At 38.1% G+C, this 20,028-nt stretch overlaps 1 protein-coding gene across 3 annotated transcripts; it reads right to left on the bottom strand.

Annotated features, from left to right (window-relative positions):
• Positions 1-260: 260 nt before the first annotated feature.
• Positions 261-19,869, bottom strand: Hmgcr (HMG coenzyme A reductase). Of its 3 annotated transcripts, none has more exons than XM_018111639.3 (6): positions 19,188-19,869; positions 3,347-3,895; positions 2,964-3,051; positions 2,331-2,906; positions 680-2,266; positions 261-607 (listed from the first exon to the last, which is right to left on the bottom strand). In XM_018111639.3, the coding sequence occupies exons 2-6, from the start codon at positions 3,771-3,773 to the stop codon at positions 535-537; spliced, it is 2,751 nt and encodes a 916-aa protein (XP_017967128.1). In that variant the 5' UTR covers positions 3,774-3,895; positions 19,188-19,869; the 3' UTR covers positions 261-534. The 3 variants fall into 3 exon arrangements, with proteins under 3 accessions (XP_017967128.1, XP_089112242.1, XP_089112240.1); XM_089256116.1 differs by lacking the exon at positions 19,188-19,869 and adding an exon at positions 6,312-6,332; XM_089256114.1 differs by lacking the exon at positions 19,188-19,869 and adding an exon at positions 4,350-4,460.
• Positions 19,870-20,028: the final 159 nt, after the last annotated feature.

Here is a 20,028-nt window from a genome sequence, read left to right on the forward strand (position 1 = left end):
TCCGTGTTTATTTCACTTGGCACCCTCTATAGTCTCATCTATTAAAAAAACATGAATTTTTTCAACTTTAGTCACTAACACTAATTCGCTTAAGGAATACTTTTTACAAGTTTTTGCGCTTGCACTAGAAATATGTTTGTAGAAAAAATAGGCTCATTATCGTATGCACACACACATATATATACTATATATACCTACATATGTATATATAAGATATACATAGATATATTCGTATTAACTAAATGGAAATTGCAACAACATCGAATCCCAGACTGCGTTATACTTTATACTAGTTTGAACAATTACAACAAATATGTTTATCGCATACGGACACAAAGGGCTTTGGCTTTGGCTATAAACAATCGCTTAATGCTGCTATTGCTGCTGCTGATGTTTGGCCTGGCCAATTGATTAATTACATTTCTAATTATAATCATTAATTCAGTAAGCATTCGTTTCAACAAAATATTTTTAACTTGATCGCCTCACTCGATCTGAGCGCCTATGTACAGGGAGGTAAAAGTGGCGTCAGTTCTAGCTGATTGTGCTGCAACTGGAGACGCTCACGTTGAGCGGATTGTTGGCGCTGCTTACGGCAATGGATGACCTGAAAGTGAAGCCGAAAAACCAATTAGCAAATTTTAAAACCGTGTAAAACGAACATCGCTTCCACCCTTACCGATTGTGACGCATGTGACTCTTGACTAGATCGCTGTTGACCAGCGCTGCCATTAGGCTCAGCTCGCCGGCCATCACGGTGGCGCAAACGATTTGTGCTAGCTTGCGGGCATTGTCGCCGGGATGGGTGGCATGGGCACCACGCACGCCCAACAAATCGAGGCAGGCGCCCTGTCCTGGCAGTCCAGTACCCCCGCCAACGGTGCCCACTTCCAGCGAGGGCATAGTGCAGGTCATATAAAGGTCTTCATTGTTCTCGTTCCAGCACTCCATAGCCGTGGAGCAATTGCTGGACGTGACATTCTGTGCGGGATCCTGGCCGGTGGCTAAGAACACTGCGGTCACCATGTTGGCCGCATGTGCATTATTTCCACCAATGCTGCCCGCCATGGCGCTGCCCGACATGTTCTTCAGCTTGTTGCACTCCACCAGAGTCTTGGCGTCCGTTTTCAAAACTGAACGCAATGTGGCTGCCGAAATGGTGCACTCGGTGACAACACGCTTGCCACGTCCTTTAATCCAATTGATTGCTGCGGGCTTTTTGTCGCAGCAAAAGTTGCCGCTCAACGAAATGATCTGCATGTCGGGAAATTGACGCTTAATGCAGCGTAAAGCCATCTCCGCACCCTTGGACACCATGTTCATGCCCATGGCATCACCTGTCAGAGCCACAAAGCGAATATACAGCTGGGGTCCATCCATTGCTATGTGACATTCCTTCAAACGACCGAAGCGGGACGTCGAATCAAACTCAGTTTTGACCACTTCGTAGTTTTCCGCGCTCTCGATCCACTTCTTGGCTTCGGAGGCACGGGCGACACTGGGAAAACGTACGCAGGGTGCACGCGTCATGCCAACATCTTCCACCACAGAGCGCACGCCGCGCACAGAAAGTGCCTTGCAGCCCCGATTCGTAGATGCCACCAAAGCACCCTCCGTTGTGGCCATGGGCACATAGTAGGTCTCTCCATCTAGCAGCAATGGACCCGCATAGCCAACCGGTATCGGCACATAACCTAGGACATTCTCGCAACAGGCATTCATCACTTTGCTATAGTCGAAATGTTCATAGGGCAACACTTCCAGGCGTGACATTGGTAACTTGGCTCGCTCAGCAATCAACTGTCGGCGAATGCGTATGCCACGCACTGCATCATCCAACACGGACTCAATCTTGTAGAGCGGACAGTGGGATCCACCAGCTTTGATAATGGCAATGATTTCTTCATCACTTAAAACGCTGGCGCCACTAACGCCATCCGATTCGTCGGTGGAATTCAATAACTTCAGGCATTCCTGCAGTGGACGTGGTGGGCGGGCTGGTGGTGTCAGACGCTGTCGCACGGATACCACGTCAGTCTGAGTAGCTGCATTTGTCGAGCTATGCTCCTCAATGCTGAACAGAGGTGTGTGGCTTGGGCTTGGCTTTGGTTCCTCCTCCAGTGGAGTAGTCTGCGAGGCCTTCGCCGTCGTCGATTGATGCAGCTGATTCGGCAAAGTGTCCCGATGGTCAAAGAAAATAAGCTTGATGACAAGGGCAATCAAGACAATGAAGATGACAATGTGATCTGCGCTCATTGTTAGCCATCTGCAAATATAAGATGGGGTCAGTCATATGGATTAATGGTTATATTTCCATATTGAGTACATACTTGATGATAATATCGGTTATTTCGCCCGAGTCCGTGCGATTGTTGTTGACATTCAGATTCAGCGGTGGGGAAAGTGTCTTTTCCACAGCATCGTAGTCACTGCTGTTGAACACAACTCGACTGTAGATGTGCACAATCATTAAACCGGTGGTCATAATAAGCTTGACGCGCTGCAGCACTGGATTCGCCTTCTGCTCCTCCTCGGTGAGAGATTTGAGCAGCAACGAGCCCTTGGCGCGTTCTCTCACGGCTGAAATGTCAACGCCATTGCGCGACAGATCGAATATAAGCGAAAGGCAGGCAGGGTAGAAGGTCATAAAGACCACATAGTTGACGAGCACCGAGAGTACGGCAAACATGCACAGCACCTCCAGTCGCTGCACACCCGACAACGTGCCCACGCCCACCAGCAGCACCTCCACAATGGTGTCTAATGAAATGGTTGGGCCCAACAGCTCCAGGCCTCGTGCTATATTCTGTGTGACCTCTGCCTGGCTGCTGCCTGAGAGCGCCAACTGTGCTAATCGACCCGAGTTCGATAAATCGATAACCAAAAGCAGCACGAAAAGCGCATCCCTACAAACAAATTACAAACAGTTAATAAATCAGGTTCACTCAGCTGCGAGTACTCACTTGAGATCCGATATATCGCTGCCCAGAAACTTAATAATGGCTGTGGTGAATATGAAGCTAGAAAAGAACGTAAAGAGACCGGCGATACCTGCAAACAGACGCAAAAACAAACAGTCATGAGAGCGCACTTAAATGTATAGTTCTAGACGGGTTCGACAACTCCAATTAGGAGCAGAGGTCGTATCACTTAGAGACAGCGTGAGAAATACCGCTAAAATAAAAAAGGCAGCTAAAATATTGGCTAAACATATCTCGAAATAGGGGCCGTCCAGATAAACAAAGCATATTCTTCAGACAGAAGCTAATCATTTGTATCAACACACGCACCCATAAAATCCAACAGCCATGACGCAATCCATCCCCCAATTGTCAGGCACACTTACCTAGCACATATTTGGAGCCGAGCCGATGTAGACTGCAGAACTGGTAGTAACAGTAGAGCACCGCTGTGCAGCGCACAATGGTCATTAGGATCACATCGGCGGCATTGTATTCAGCTTCCAGGCCATCGCAGGACTGGCCCCAACCGTGGCAGGGCCGGTGACGACTCGACGTCGCTGATGACGATGCGCTGGCCATTATGGGCGGCTGCGTACCACTGGCTGCAGACGCTGCACCACCGCTGTTAGCTGCTGCAGCAGCAGCAGCCGCTGTCGTTGCGCTGGTGCTGCTAAGACCATTGGCCTGGTCTAGGGTACTGCCCTTGTCCAAAGTTAGCATGCATGCTGTAATGGTAAGTAGGGCGACAATCACTTCCCAGGGATGCGATGCACAAAACTCGCCGTGGGCGCGAAATAAACGTCCAATCATTTTTGCTGCCGCTGCGTGCAGGAAGCTCGTCCAGGTCTCTGGAGTTGACTTGGCTGACACCACGCTGCTCGATGGTCCAAACACTCTGGCAGCCGGCACTACTGCGCAACTGCGTCCAAGCGCTGTAATCAAAAGGCAAGAAGGCAACCCAGATTAGTCAAATTGCTGTAACAAAGAGTAAGTCAAGGACTAAAGGACACAGGGCAATCAACTTGCCTGTGTCGCATAATCGTTATGCCAGCCGACCGAGAGAAACAAATTAAAAACAAAAACTAAAACAACAAATTTTTATCGATTTCTATTGACACATTTGGGCGTTCGCCCGGGCCCAACGTTGAATTACTTCTCAACGCAATCACAAAGAACGCAAAGCCGCAAAGCAAAAACATATACACATATATGTAGATATATACATATATAGAATCACTACCTCTATATACCCCAGAGAAGCTGTTTTTGCATTATCGCAATAGATTTCTCTTAAAGAAGCTTAAAATTAAATATTAAGTCAGTCACTGTTTAACATTTTTCATTTTAAGTCGCAGTTGGCGAATGAGAAGTTATTGTAATATTTACTTTATAAAAAAGCAACTGTGACTCGCTGTCGGCAACTAAATTATCATGTATGTTAATTAAATTAAAATGTTTATTCGCCTTTTACTCATTAATCAATAATAATTATCAAAAAACCGAGAAAATAATAAGGTTGGCGTTCGTAAATGAATATAAATGTTACTCATTGTAAGCATAGCAACTTTTGCATTTGTTTCTATTTTGTTTTATTGAATTTGATAAACACAATTTTGAATTTTTATCTGACTTTCAATGAAACTCAATCTAAACAAAATTTAGGGGAACTGCCCTATTTCACTCAGTTAACTTAACATTTTGAGGCTAACATACCCTCGCTCGCAATGAAATACTGGGTATGCAGAAATAAAAACTTGATGCTCTGGTTATTACACTAAGCTGATTTAATCTCGTCCTTGAACATGCATTGTGCGTATAGTTTGCCAATATGCGACAGTGTATATACGCATCTGGGCTTATGCCCATGAGTTTACCTTTCGCCTACCGTCTGCCCACTGATTGATGGCATAAGCCGAAGCGGCGCCTACAGCGCGATCTGTATATCCGCATGCTTACTCCTCCCATTGCTGACTGTGCGACTGCAGCTGCCCGACTTAATAAAGGCACCAGGGCGATTTGCTCGCCACTTGGCACTGCTCTGGGTACAAATCTCACTGAACGATCGTACGCAACGTGCTCGGCATAGACAAGCATCCTCTCTAGCAGGCGCCATAAATATTCAAAAGTCTGCCTGTGCCTACGTCTGACTCTAAGTTTGAGTTATGCGATGCTGGACTCTGATTCAAGTACCGTTGCTTATCGTGCCAGCCATAAAATATATTCTCTACTTTAAATAAAGGAACGAGCCATGTTTCTGGGTTGTGTAATCCGAAGCCTCTGGCAATAAAATATGACTATTTCAGTTGCACTTCCATTTCCTGAGAGCTGTTTGTATACCCATGTAAAAAAATATATACATGTATGTATATATACAATATTTAGTGCATTTTGGGCATAGTATGGGTGTTCACTGGCACTGGCACTGGTACTGGCTCTGGCTCTGGGGGGCAATAGAACTTTGGCGATCGTTAAAATTGTTGGGCATAAACAATGATCTCATTCACATGGGTTTGCTCTGGCTAAAATAAAAAACCGTTTAATTGTCGGATGCTATTTCCAGCCACTACGAGGAATACAAAATTTTATGGCAAAAGTCAACCATAACAGAACGCCTCAAAGGCCATGGATGAAGAGTAGATCAAGATCATGATTACACAAAGCTAATCTGAGTGCAACATATGCACAAGTTTCTGGAGTTATATAAAACATTTAAAATATGCATTAGACTTTCATCTGATATTACTATCTTGCCTCATAATAGCAGGAAACCTCTAACCTATTCTAATTAAATAATAAGGAGACAGTAACTCATTCACCTCACTCTTTGTACTTATTTTTATTAACAGCACTATATCGCCGCGTTCCCGCGAAATGATCGTATGTAGATTTTTTGCGAAATTGAGATTTTAATGCAGAACGGTTAGAAAACGTCCGTCTGAATGCGACGATACGTATATTTTAAAAGTTAAAGAAATTGTCTGATAAAATCTTTGCTTTAAAACAGGAAATAATTTATGCACATGCTTCGGACAATTCTGTTACTGAATTAAAGTTTTACTCTAAACTAGACACTGAAGTTACTTGCAGTAAAAATGGATTGTTGAATCACTTATTGTATCTAAATATTAAAACTTTCGAGTAGTTTCAATTGTGACAAATCTCTACCTACAATTTTGTTTTTTACATTTATATATATATGTATATATACATATATTTTTTTTCTTTAGGGTAATTTACATTTTAAAAAGAATTCGCAGAGCTTTAACAAATAGGCTCGGTGTTCACAAACATATAATGTTTGTATATATAGTACTCCGCATACGTCAAACAGAACAAATATTTACATACAGTCGAATGATTCGAATCTTTCGCTTTGTACTCAAAGCCTTCGCCTTGTACAGCTAAGTCAACTAATGTCAGACCCAAGACGTTGAGATTATGTTCATTATGTCATAAATTTCACCAATATTGAAGGATCAATTCAAATCAATTCATGGCCGTCAAATAATCGTGAAATATGTTCAACATATTCTTAGCACCTGAATTTATAGGGAGATATGACCTCGTGTGTTTTACTTAACTACTCTTGTCAATATGACGAACAACAAAATTAAATCTACCAATTTTAGTTTCCTGCCTTGAAACTCATCGCATATAATTGAACTGATGATGACGATGATTACAACGATTATTGTGAAGAGGACAATAATGACGTCGAGCAGAGGGGCGAAATTTGCAATGGTGGAACAATGAGCAAATATAAACAAACATTTAAAATTGTTTCTCATTTGTTTTCCTGTTCAAAGTGCATCAAGTTGATGCTGGAGCTGTCCACAAGAAGTGTATGAAGTACGAATGATAATTGCAAAATAGTTTTCAAAAAATGTAATTACCATTTCCATACGAATGTCTATTTTGAGAAAATGAAAAAAGCCAAAAAGCCATAACAATAACAATAACAACAACAGCAACAGGCGCCGCTGGGCTGGATAAACTATTGAATGGCGAAATGTTAAATTTAGCGATGAAATTGTGGCAACTGAAGAATCTCAAATAGTGTTGTGAAGCGTGCTAATGTTCTTGCTGCCTACGTCTGTGTAAGTATTTGTGTGTGTGTGTGTGTGTGACTTGCATTGTTTTGCATGCTTTTTCGTTTACATTTGAAAAGCACTCGCCAAACGGAAATGGCGCTCGACCTCAACCTTACCCAGTGTAGCTCGCGGCAGGCGACTGCTTGTGTGAGAGAGAAAGGGACAAAGAATACAAGGCTGTATGTTAGACAAAGAGAGTAGAGCTAAATAGGTGAAACTCACACAACAAAAGCAGAGGCTGGTCAAAAAAGAAGAAAAAACTTAACAGAAACAATGAGCCGCAAGCAATGAAAAATAACAGACCCACAGACCAGAGACCAATTGGGCCATTGTTTTTTGTACATCGGTATATACAAACATACATACATACATTAACGAACATATATAGCCAAAATTTGGTTTGGTTTCTTAAAAAAAAAATTCTGAGAAAATTTCAGACAGCGTTCATGTGCCTCATTTAGCAGGCTTTCCCCGCGCCAATTGTGCCAATTGCTGGAAGCCTGGTCAATTAACATGCAACAAGTGCTTTAAGTGTTACCAGGAAAATATAAAATGAATCATCTTGGCAAAAGTTTCCATGCCCATTTATATTGTTTTTGTCAAAAACGATTAATATGATTATCATAAGACAGTTAATGGATGGAATCAAATCATCAAGCTTCGTAAATAAATACTTAATCGTAAGTACATGATACAAATAATTAAATTGTATGTTATATATATCTTTACATATGAATATATATTATTTAAAATTTTAAATGCGTTATTTGCAAGCAATCTTAGGCCCCATCCTTGGAAAGCTCCAGAATTTTGGTCCAAAGTCCAGTGCAAATTTGTAGCAATTATCGCCTCAAAAAATTTATTATTATTTATATCTTGAGTTTATTTTCATTCAAATTTCAGTATTCGTTTGGCGATTTTCTCTGAAAAAGTTTACCAACTGCTTGACTTATGGTTGCTAATTCTACACGGGAACTGGTACTGAAAAAGTTCTATTCGATTTTTATACCCTGAACCCATTGAAAATGGGAAATCAGGGTATAATGGTTTTGTTAAAAGTATGTAACAGGCAGAAGGAGGCGTGGCAGACCCCACAAAGTATATATATTCTTGATCAGGACGACAAGCTGAGTCGATTTGGCCCTGTCCGTCTGTCTGTCCGTCCGTCCGTCCGTCCGTCCGTCCGTCCGTATGTATGAACGCGTCGATTTCAGAAGATATAAGAGCTAGAGACTTCAACTTTTTTTTAAAATGTCCGTATATATCACGCGCAGATCGAGTTTATCACTAAAAAACGATAACTCATTCCGATATTTTTTTATCGATAAAAAACCTTATCGAAGATCACTTAAATAATTATATCTCCTACATCTTTCAAGCTAGAGTCTCCAAATTTAAAATGTATATTAAGATGAATTTTATACAATTTCGGTTTTTGTTAAAATTTACCCCCCACACCTAAATCCACCCCCTCACCCTCATCTTTGTAAAAGTCGTATATCAAATACTAGAGACTTGAGCTTCGGTATACACATACATTTTAACATTATGATTACGTTCTGAAAGTTTCATTACGATCGTACGTCTAGAAATTAAATTATTCAACAAATAAGTTGTCATTATATTGCCACACTGCAGCGCAACTCAAGCGCAATCGCCTGTATATGTGAGTGTGTGTATATGCGTGTGTTTGCTTGTATGCGTGTGTGTGTGCGTGTAATTGTATGTATGCGTGTGTGTGTGTGCGTGTGTGTTTGCTAATTATTTTAGAAATATCAGTTGCTTGTAGGGTTCAGGGGATCTCGTAGTCGAGCAGTCTCGACTAGAGCTTTCTTACTTGTTCAAATTGTTATTGTTGTCTTAGAATCATGCGCCCAATCAACAAATCTTCTATTTAAACAATGACCTAAGCAAAATACAAAATAATATTGTGTTTATTTTAATTGAAGCGCAGCAAAGTGTACGCTGAAAGTGAAAGACATGAGCGTGCATTCATTAAAAATACTTGATATGTATTTATTTGTATAAATATTCATTTTTATTTTTACCAAGGAATGTATAGCACTCAGAAATGCAAATTTCTATTGACAGAAAGCCCTATTTTGGGCTATTGCAGCAAGAAAACGACGCCCGGCTCTTATTGGAAATATATTTAAGAGTACCATGCGATAGCTGATGAATTTTTGTAGGCATAAAATCGAATAATTTTTCGTTTAAATTTTCTCTGGAAAATTATTGTTGTTTTCATGAAATTTTAGCAAATAAAATTTGAATTTAATTTTTGATTGCTCAAGCCAATTTTACATACAATCCCACAAAAAGAATATAGTCTGAATTTTAATTTTTCAATGGGATCAGGGTATGAAAAGGTTAACAGAATTAAACTGAAATTTAATAAAGTTTTGTTGCTGTTATTTTTTACTGCTACGATTTTAGTTAAGGACAAATGAATACCTATTACCATTTAGTGTAAAATCATTATGGACATAATTATATTAGCTGCAGAGGGCCATGTATTGTAATCGATATTACAAAATTAATTAAATTACATTCTATAGCATGGAATGCTATGACAAATCTAGTTTTCAAATATACCGCATCATAATTCGATTACAAAATATTTGCGTACAACTTCAGAGGTAGCGAAAAAGTAAAATATATCTGCACAGAAAAAGGCTAAGTTGTCAGCACTGACAATAGTGCTAAAGTTCACACTGTTCGAACGACGTCAAATAATTAGTCACGCTGTGGCACAATATAATGTTGTATACACAAAACGAATTTCAAATGTTTTAAATGGGGTTCTTCGCTTTTTGTAATTTTAGGTAACAGTAAAACGAAGTTATAATTTGCAGATATATTCCTCTCTGTCCTTAAAGTACCTTGAAGTGTTTCTCAATTTATCGATAACTTATAAATAATTGAATCTTAAAATACGCTAGACAAGTTTTTAAATTGATGGCATTTTTTTATTGACATTGGTTAGATCTAGTTATGTGAATGTCTACCCCATGCGGCCCTAACTCATTTTTAAAGAAGTTCATTTCCATATCAATAAGCCTTCATGATTCGATAATATTCATTAAAATATTCAAACAAGAAAGAATGAATCTATTTAATATCTCGTTTTCCACTGGATTTGAATGGGAGTGTATTAATTCATATGGATTCTCGTGTATATTCATTTCATTTTGAAAGTATTATCTATCCGGATACTCTTAGTTTCTTGTATAGCACGAATTAATTTTATTTATTTTTATTAATTTGCCTTTCGTTTCGATAAGACAGCAACTTTTTATATGCCTATCGCTCGAGTGGGAAAATTCATGCATAACACAAAATCAAACATATTTATTACATGAAGGTAGCTTGAGGGAAATTGGCTTCATGATTAATTGTAGTTATTGATAAAATTATATATATACATCTATGTATGTATATATAAATGTTTCTGTATACAAATAGCAATTATGTGATAAATTTGATACCACTTAATGAATTTAGGCTACGATATGAAAGTTGTTCCATTTTTAGCTGAGAGTTTGCTCTACTTTTTTTTTTTTTGTAGATCAATGGTATAAAAATAGTTGGAATAGTTAGATAATAAACAATGTCAATGCCACCTTTAGCATGCGCAGGTGCAGAGTAACGTGTCTATGTACGAATTAGAGAGCATGTATATAGTAGTATTCAAGATAAGCTAACAAACTTTGCTGGCATTCAACTGTATAAACTCGCTTCTCGACCATTGATTACTGAAAGTCGCTTCTTTTTAGCTTTCCCCCAGTCAAACATGTCAACAGTTACGCACTCTTCCAATTAACATGGTCGACAGCTAGTTGGCCAGATAAAATATCTAACTAATTAATACCACTTAGTCTGTCACAACTGCAATATCAAAAATAAAAATTAAAAAGAGAAAAAAAAAAAAAAAACAAATAAATGAAACTGGTTCAGATCACTCAGCGCATTAAATATGATTGAAAAGAAGATTAACGTGTGGACAATAAACGAAACGTTTCACAACCTACAAAAAAAGTTATTACTGAAAAAAACCTATTTGTATACCCCGTATATGTTGCTTGACCCAAGGCGGTCATTATGTACTTCAGGAAATTACGATTTCATAGATAGATAATGATTATTCAAATATGATAATGCTAGGTGTTCGTTCGACTAAACTACAATTAGTTAAGGATTAGAGATGTTATCTGTGTAAATAAATAGCAAAATCATTTGTAAAGGCCAAAAAGGTTTATTAAGCAATAAACATGATATGGTATTCTAATAGTTGCTGTCTATTTGAATCGATCCTAAATCAGCTCAGCTTAACTTAATCTCTAGACAGAATACGTGTCTTTTATCATCTGCTACAGCTGGGCTATTTAATTAAAATATATGAATATTTATTATTATTAAATGGGTAAATCATAAATACAGGGTATCTAGTAGGCGATCACTTATGTTTCGTGTTTTTATGCTTCGCTTTTTGGGCATTTTTCAACTTCTTTTGCCACGAATGTCTATGTAATTTACAAGTTTCAGAAAAAAAGTAAAAGTTGTCGGTAATACCAGCAACGGCAAGAGCAACACCAACAACAGCAAGAGCAACAAAAATATCTACCAAATAAATAAATTCAATAAAAACAGTTTTACTTTCTACCGAAAATGCGAATACCGCTAATTTGTATGCAATCAAAGCCAGGAAAAACTTTGAGCGCCAAAAAGCAGTTCAGACCAAAATCAAAGCCCAAACATACACACACCCATGTACAGGTTATAATTTGCATATAAATATACATGTTGTAAGATATATATGTATGTATATGTGTATGTATGTATATATGCAAATTTAACATATCGTTCAAACTTTAGATGCTCGGATCACATCAAAAGATTTGTGCGGCAGTGAGCCAAAAAGTTTTACAAGGCAAACAATTTCCAATTAAAAGACATCAAGTTGTGAACCTCTTTTTTATGCTGGCCAAAAGCAGAACAATGAGCTAAAGCGAGCTGAATGTCGCGCACGACAAACGCTAAACGACGAACGACGGACGACGGACGACACGTGTGCTGAAAGCCTTCGAAATAATGGGAGAGAAGCGTTTTGGTAAATATCGTTTCGACCATGTTAATGGGGGCCAGTTTGGGGCGTAAATGAAGATGAAGATGTTGCCTTCACCAGCATCATCATTATCATCAACATCTTTATCAAGTTTTATGATTCAACTCGAAGTTGGTCCAACTGAACGTATTTGACATTGACCCAAATACAACGAACATTTATTGATTTCATTTGATTTTATTTGTTCAGATTCAGATCGTTAAAGACCAAACAAAGTAGAGACAAAAAAAAAGAAAAAAAATCAGCGCTTACATTAACGATTATTATCCAAAAACAGGAACTACAAAATAAAACAAATACAGAAAGTTTTTGCAACAGCCACAAAAAGAGTTAAAGATGATGCAAATTTTGAAATGAATCAGATTTATAGAGAAATTTTCAATATTGAATGATTTAGGTATGTATAAATATATGGATCTGCCCCAATAGATAGATATAGAATTAAATGCCAGCATTCTAGCTTATTTTCTTATATTCACATGTATAAACTTTTATTATAGCTACAATTTTTAACTTTATTTTATGTATATACATATGTATTTTCATATTACACCCCATAAATTCGATTGCCTACGAATCGTAGCAGCGAACTTGAAAAACACTTGAGTACAAATTATTGAATATGCCAATTGAATTTCAGGTGCATAATACCATGCTATTCGAGCGTAGTCAATTTAGCTTCCGAGTCGAAATGTCTGTGAATTTAGTCTGAACAGGTCTTTGGATAATTGGCTGCCAACGCCGCTTAATTGCCCATTAACACGGTCCGGGACATGAATATGCATGCACATTTATGCCTAAATGCAAGTGTATAAAAATCTTTGTTAACAATTTAAGCAATCGGAGGCAATAATTAACAAAGCCCATAATTGAAATGCGCAGGCCCAAGGTTTATGCGGTACGGCACGCGTGGCCAACTGATCCACGGCACGCCTTGGGGCTTACAAAGTAAAATGGCATGCGATGCTATACGATGCGATTCGCAGCGACTTCTGGCGCCGATATGCAATCACGCTAAGTAATGCCAAAGCTGCCTTCATGCTCGGTTAGCTCGGTTTGGTTTGGCGCACCAAAGCTCTTCACAAAGCTTGCAAAACACTTTAAACATCCTTCTAATCGCACATGGTTACCCATCGAATCATCAGCTAACTACCTACACATACCACACACACACACACACATAAATTCTCTCTATAAAACACACACACGTACGCACACATAACACACATCATCATCATACTCATCATTGCCCTATCATCGTAATCATCATTAATGTTGCCATGGCTCGTAAAATCGTTGAGTTTTCGGTCTGCTGTCAGCTTCAGTTTTGTAAATTCCAATTTTAATTTTGCATGCAAGAAAACAAAAAAGGAACAACATATAGAAAACTAGCTGACTACAATACCCTGTAATCATATCAGATTCCCATGATATTGAAAAGATAGTATACACAGCTCAAATCTCTTTTAGATCAAGTAAAATATCGTGAAATCAGTTAAAATCTCATCATGGAACTCTACAAAATTTGAATAACGGCAATTGAACTGATAAATGTAAAAATTTCTGTTTATATATGTATGTATGTATGTATGTTCATATAATAATTATCAAACAAAAATATATGAATATACATACATACATATATAGCTTTTATGGCCTATATATTTGCGCGTCATGTGTTTGTTTTTAATAAATTACATTTAGCTTACACTTTAAGAAAAAACAAATTTTCAACAATAAACGTTGAAATATGTATATTTACTGATTGAAATGCCCCAATTAGCCCGTTTGCTATTATAGGGTATATAAAGGAGCATCGACAACGCCGTTCAGTCACTGATGTTTCCCGGATGCAATTTCAAATTTCAATCACATTCATATTACACGGCTGCATGGCTGCCCCGGATTAGGTGGAGAGCAAAGCTCAGCCCTTGCCCCTGCCCAAGTCCCGCTTAATGCAAATTGATTCGTGTGGGCAATAGACTGATTTCAGAGTGTTAACTAAGGTGAAAACGCAAATACACATGAAAAACCCATAAAAAATATAAAAAAATCGAAGCAATTCTAGAGAAATTCGTGTGAGTCACGTTAATTGGCGAATTATCCCGAAAAGCGAATATTTCCAAGAATTGAGATAAGCTTTCAAAATCTGTTTACATCAATCTCTTGAGAGATTTCCCTGACATACTACAAATTGGCACGTAAGCAATGCACTATACACATACATATGTATGTGCTGTATACTCGTTGTTTGTTTTCGCACTAAAAAAAAGCTTCTTGAAACACTTTTTTTTTGGCTAACCCAATATTAGATCATTGCCTCGATACTTTAGTATCAAGATATATACTTAAGTATCTCAAACAAATTGATCTGCTGCAATATCGATTGGCATCCGGTATATGTACATACATACATACATAAAAATGTATGTATGTATGTGTTTGTGTATTATATTTTGTAATACTATTTTGTTTATCTATACCAACAGAGCAGTTCCTATATTAGTTTAGCAAAGAACTAAAGAGTTTTTTGGTACATCGATACTTTTGTATCTATATAGTTATAAGATATAGATATGTAGTATTTACATATTACAATTCCTTAGATACTTTGGCAACTACTTACAGATACATTTGTATCTTTCAGATATCCTTGGCAATATATAAGGTCGAATACGAGAGGACTGTAATTTATTACAAAATATTTGTGCTATTTATTGATTCATTTTTTTTTTCGCCATACACATGGTTATTGGCATTATTATGACAAGGCCTAATGATAATTGCTGGTTGACTTTGAAGTCTGATTATAAAGCCCATGTGAGGGTCAAAATACTAGCTATAAATACAAATATAATACATGTGTCTGTATCTATAAATAATGTCTGCATTTCCAGACCAACACCAATACCAACAACAACAACAACATCAGCAAGAAATTCCACATCAAGTGTAGTTCAAACATTGTGTGTTTGTGCAATATTTGCAAGACCTTTTGGTAGAAAGGCCGCTCCGTCGAGATCTGAACAAACAAATATCAAACATACAATCTGAACATGGATAGAACGATAGAATTATGCACAGAAAGAGAGAGAGAGAGAGAGCCACAAGATAATTACATGGAGAGGCATGCTCATCAGCAGCCCTCAAATTTTTTATTTTTTTCATCTTCCATCTTGTGTGTATTTCAATATTTGTGCTGCTCATTGCATTTACTTGGCAGACAACGGCAGCCAAGTACAGTGGTACAAAATCAAATATCTTATGTACTACAACAAGAGAAGATGCTCGATTCAGTGGCACACAATTCTTGATCATACGCATAAGGTAATTTTAAAACTTTATTATAATTATCTTATCTCCTATGATCTTCGTCCCACTGTGCACTGTTTGGCCAATGCAAATAACAACATGAACCGCTGCGACGGTGGCTATAAAACATGAGGCAAAAGCATGTGACATAGACAACTTGGCAGCCCCACTAGCAGACACGATGAATGGGAAGTGGGAGCTACAGTGACTGCTCCTCAGTGGTGCGTGGCCCACTGATGGCGTCTGGTGGTGCAAGTAAAAGCCACTTGAGCTGCAAACTTGATTATGCCATATGCCAATACCGAAATCTAAAACGCGCTCGTTTTCAGTTGCATTTAGTTGTCGCTGTTGTGTTTGTTTTTTGGGTGCGGAATGTTGCGTTGTCGTTCGTGTAGTAGTTTTTGATGTCGTACAAAAAGCCATTAAGAGTCATCAGCATGCATGACGGTGAACAGCTATTTGGAGTGCCAATTGCATGGCGTATAAAACGCTTTGAGGTTGAGGCAACCAAACAAATACCAGCCCGTCTACAGTTGAAGACACCTGAACGTGAACCCTGAACGTGAAAAAATTGAAAGCAACTGGTTTTCCAACGCGTACGGCCGACCTCCTTCATATGGAGATGGAGTCTCTTTTACATGGAGATGGAGCAGCAGCAGCAGCAGGAAATGCTGCCACGAGGCGCGCTTATCTTAAATCGAAGATTTGCATAAGTTGCCAGCAGACGTTGCGGCTCAAATAATCATAAAATTTAATATGTTTATGGCCAAAATGTGTGCATGTGCGTGTGTGCTGTTGTTGTTGTTATTGTTTAGACCTGGCACAGCAGTCGTGTTTATATTTGCATTACAAAGGCATCTTTAGTGCTGCCCCTTTGTAGCAATGGCTTTGCCATTGAACTGATTTGATCGAACAATTTAATTGCAATTTTGATGGCCACCCACCAATGGATACACTGCAAAAAAATGGAAACTCTCTTCAATCGATGCAACTTACGTAAAATCTTATCTCTTAAGGAAAGTTCTTCTCAAGTCTTCAATCGACTCGATTCGAACCCGGAACTACAGAATATTTATATTTTTTACTAGGTCGTGAGATTCACGAATAAAGCCTAAACACTTTGAAATATCTAATCAAATTTATTTGAATAAATTTCAAACGTATCATATTTTGCATATTGTCGTCAATCATCATGCATAGGCTGAAATTTATACTCCAGTTATATAGCAGCTTTCATAATACTTCAAAAATAACTGCGTTTTTTTTTTTTTTTTTTTTTTTTTGTCATTTAAGCATAGTCCATGGATTTTACTGGCCTTCGCCTTGGTCATAGTTAGCTGCTGGACTAGGAAGTTACCTGGTTATTATCTGATCGCTTTGAGTCGATTCAATTAGCACATGTATATGTAGTTTATCTCAGCTAGCTAACAGCGTACATGATAATGATAATGGTATTGATATTGATGATGATCATGATGATGATGATGTGTCTGTTGCTGTTGATGATGTGAATGGAGATTATGAAATTGCAGCTTGAGTTTGAAATTCGCGCGCACGCGTTTTGAATGCGGGCTCTGCTAATCGCGCAATCAACTGGCACGCATAGCGCGCATATTAAATACAACATGACAAATGGAAACAACACATGGATATACATATATTTATATACATACATATATATAAAAGCAGTTGTTACTGACAGCGCGAGCTGTGCGCTCCGCGGTTTTGGCAGGTGGTTGAGGAGAAAGTTACCAACATTGAAACAACTTTTTTTTTTGTTTAGTGTGTTGCCATTGTTGTTGTTGCTCAAGCTTAAAGCAGCCAAAAAAAAAAAAAATCAAAAGCTAAACACTCATACATATATAATATACATATACATATAATGTATATATGTATATGAAAAATTAAAAAAAATAAATAAAAACAGCTGAAGAAGCAGCAACAAAATACTTAAAGAAATTAAGTAAAACGAGGGAAGCGGCGTAAGCGATTATGAAATCGCCGCCAATGGAATTCGAATCAATGTAAATACATACACATACACTATGCATATGTGTATGTCTGTGTGAGTGTGTATGTGCCTGTGCGTGTAGTTATGAAGCATGCGGCTTGACTTTGGCCAAGTCTCCGGCTGAAAAACTCTTTCGCAATATATGTATGTATGTATGTATACGCGTCAAGCATCGAATTGAGGCCTGGGCCTGGCACAGACAACTCCTCAACTTGGACTGGATTGGCTTGTAATTGAATCACACTTACACACACATACACATTTACATTGGCGCACTCGTATACACACACACACACACACACACCCTTATGTATGTTCAGTTGGTTGGCCACATAACGCATCCAAAAAGTAGGAAGCGACAACGCACTTGACAGAGTTGTTGCCGTTGTTGGAGTAGCTCTTGTTGCAGTTGCTGTTGTTGTTGCGGTTGCAGTTGCCGTTGCCGTTACAGTTGATGCCGCCATCGTCTGTATGGAATTTTTCACTTTTGCTTTTAATAGCCAGTGTAACAGAAAACAGAAAACAACAAAATAAGAGCAGTCAACATTCAATGGACACGGAAAGGCGAGCTGCATTTTAGGAATGTATTTCTTTCATTTATACCCAGTATGAAGTACAGTTAGCTCATATAATTATATAGTGTAGAGAATTTCCATATTGCAATTGGGAATCATTTTTATAACCTATTTAAATTTAACACCTAGGTTGCTCATAACTTTGGAATCCCCAAATAAATATAAATTCGATTCTTAAAATGTTTCTAAATTATAAATAAAAGTCGTACATTTCTTTATTTTTTTCTAACAATGTATGTATATAAATAAATAAAATTTCAAATAAAAATAAAAGAAAATTTATAAATCCTAAGTTTTTTTTTTTCTTTTTTTTTTTAAATAAAAATTTATTATATTAATTTTTTTTTTTTTTATATATTATTTGACTGTTTGTTCAGCGTGTAGGGTATTTACTAGTTAATCTTGAAACAAAATATAACTCACACTATTATTTCATTTATATTTATTTATTTTTCCCACTTGTTTTGTTTTTCTTCTATTTTCTTTTTTTTTTGGATATTCGAAATTGCCGCTCTTCACATAACTGTAAACTGAATGCCAAGCAGGCAAGCGGGTAGACGGGCAGTTCCGCCCGTCTACGCCAGATGTCGCACGTTTCATTTTGGCGAACGCATTGCCTACTTGGGCTAGGGTGCTGCAGCAGGGGCCAAGCCGAGGAAATATCAACTGCGCTGACATTGATTTTGAAAAAGCGGCAACGACTCGCAGCAGTTCGACAGTTGCAGGAAATGGGAAAAGTTAAGAGCGCAACAGGATACAACATGCCTCCCTCGCGCCTTGCTGCCTCTCTTCCTTGCAGCGAAATAATTTTCGTTGATAACAGACAATAGAAATTGTGCGTCCTCGAGTGCCTGACTTCAAGTGTGGCCAGGAAATGCACTTACAATAGGCATGGGCATTAGGCATTAGACCATGCGTTGCACATGTTGCACCCGCAACTAAATGTGGCAGACAAGCGCCGCACGATAAGTGGCAAGCAATTGAATGGAATTGAATTGGACAATTGCATAATAGTCTGCTGGTCGGCTATAGATTGGGCAATTGATAAGGTCGATAGCACGCACAATTACTAATAGATCTGTAGCTTAATATATGGTAAATAGAACTAACCTCTCTTATACTATATTCGATCGATATAGATTCTCTCTGTTGCTGGGTGGCTGAGTGCTTCGATATATTTTTTTCGGACCGCACAAAACAAATGCAAATGAAGCCGCTGGTTTCGCTTTCAAGATGAATCGCTGGTGCTTGCCGATTGGCAAAACACACACACCACAAACTAGCTGCCAACTAGCTCAAAGTTTTATTGCCAGTTTATGTAGTGGATCACGTCTTTTCTTTTCGTATTTAAAGCACAAAATCTATTGAGTTATGCGTATAAGTTTTGTTTATTTGAACACTTTGCAAACAAATCCACATAATGGTTCGAGTGTGTGTGAGATTTATTTAATAAATTTTTAACATTTATATAACAATCACACAATCATTAACATGCTATTGCTAGTGCAGACAATTTCGTTTTCTATTTTGTTTAAACAGAGTGTTACTTTTCTTTTTCGGGACCTTTGTTGTTATTGCTAGGTGCGCACGAGATTTGATTGTCGTAATATAATTGCACGTTTTTGCACTGGTTGCGTTGGAAGAACTTGCGGTTAAGCTGCGTTTGAGCTATCTGACGTGTTATATCTTTTATCGTTTACGTTTATAAATGTTTAGAAAAGCGATTTTATTTTTTCCGTGGACCACGACTTTCACGCTCAGCTGTTCTCATTGAACTAAACTCCCCACGCAATGTCCAACAGCTGTTCGTTCTGTTAACAACGAACGTCTTAACAGTGGCTATTTTATTAACAGTTGCTGTTTATAACAGTGTATCTAAAATGTAAGTTGCACGACATCATATTACTATAGATGCTTTCAAAAAGTGCTTAAATTAAAAAAAATATACATG

Source organism: Drosophila navojoa, chromosome 2 (genome assembly GCF_054131105.1).
Source record: "Drosophila navojoa isolate 15081-1374.11 chromosome 2, UAZ_NAV_1.0, whole genome shotgun sequence".
NCBI classification, from domain to species: Eukaryota; Metazoa; Arthropoda; class Insecta; order Diptera; family Drosophilidae; genus Drosophila; species Drosophila navojoa.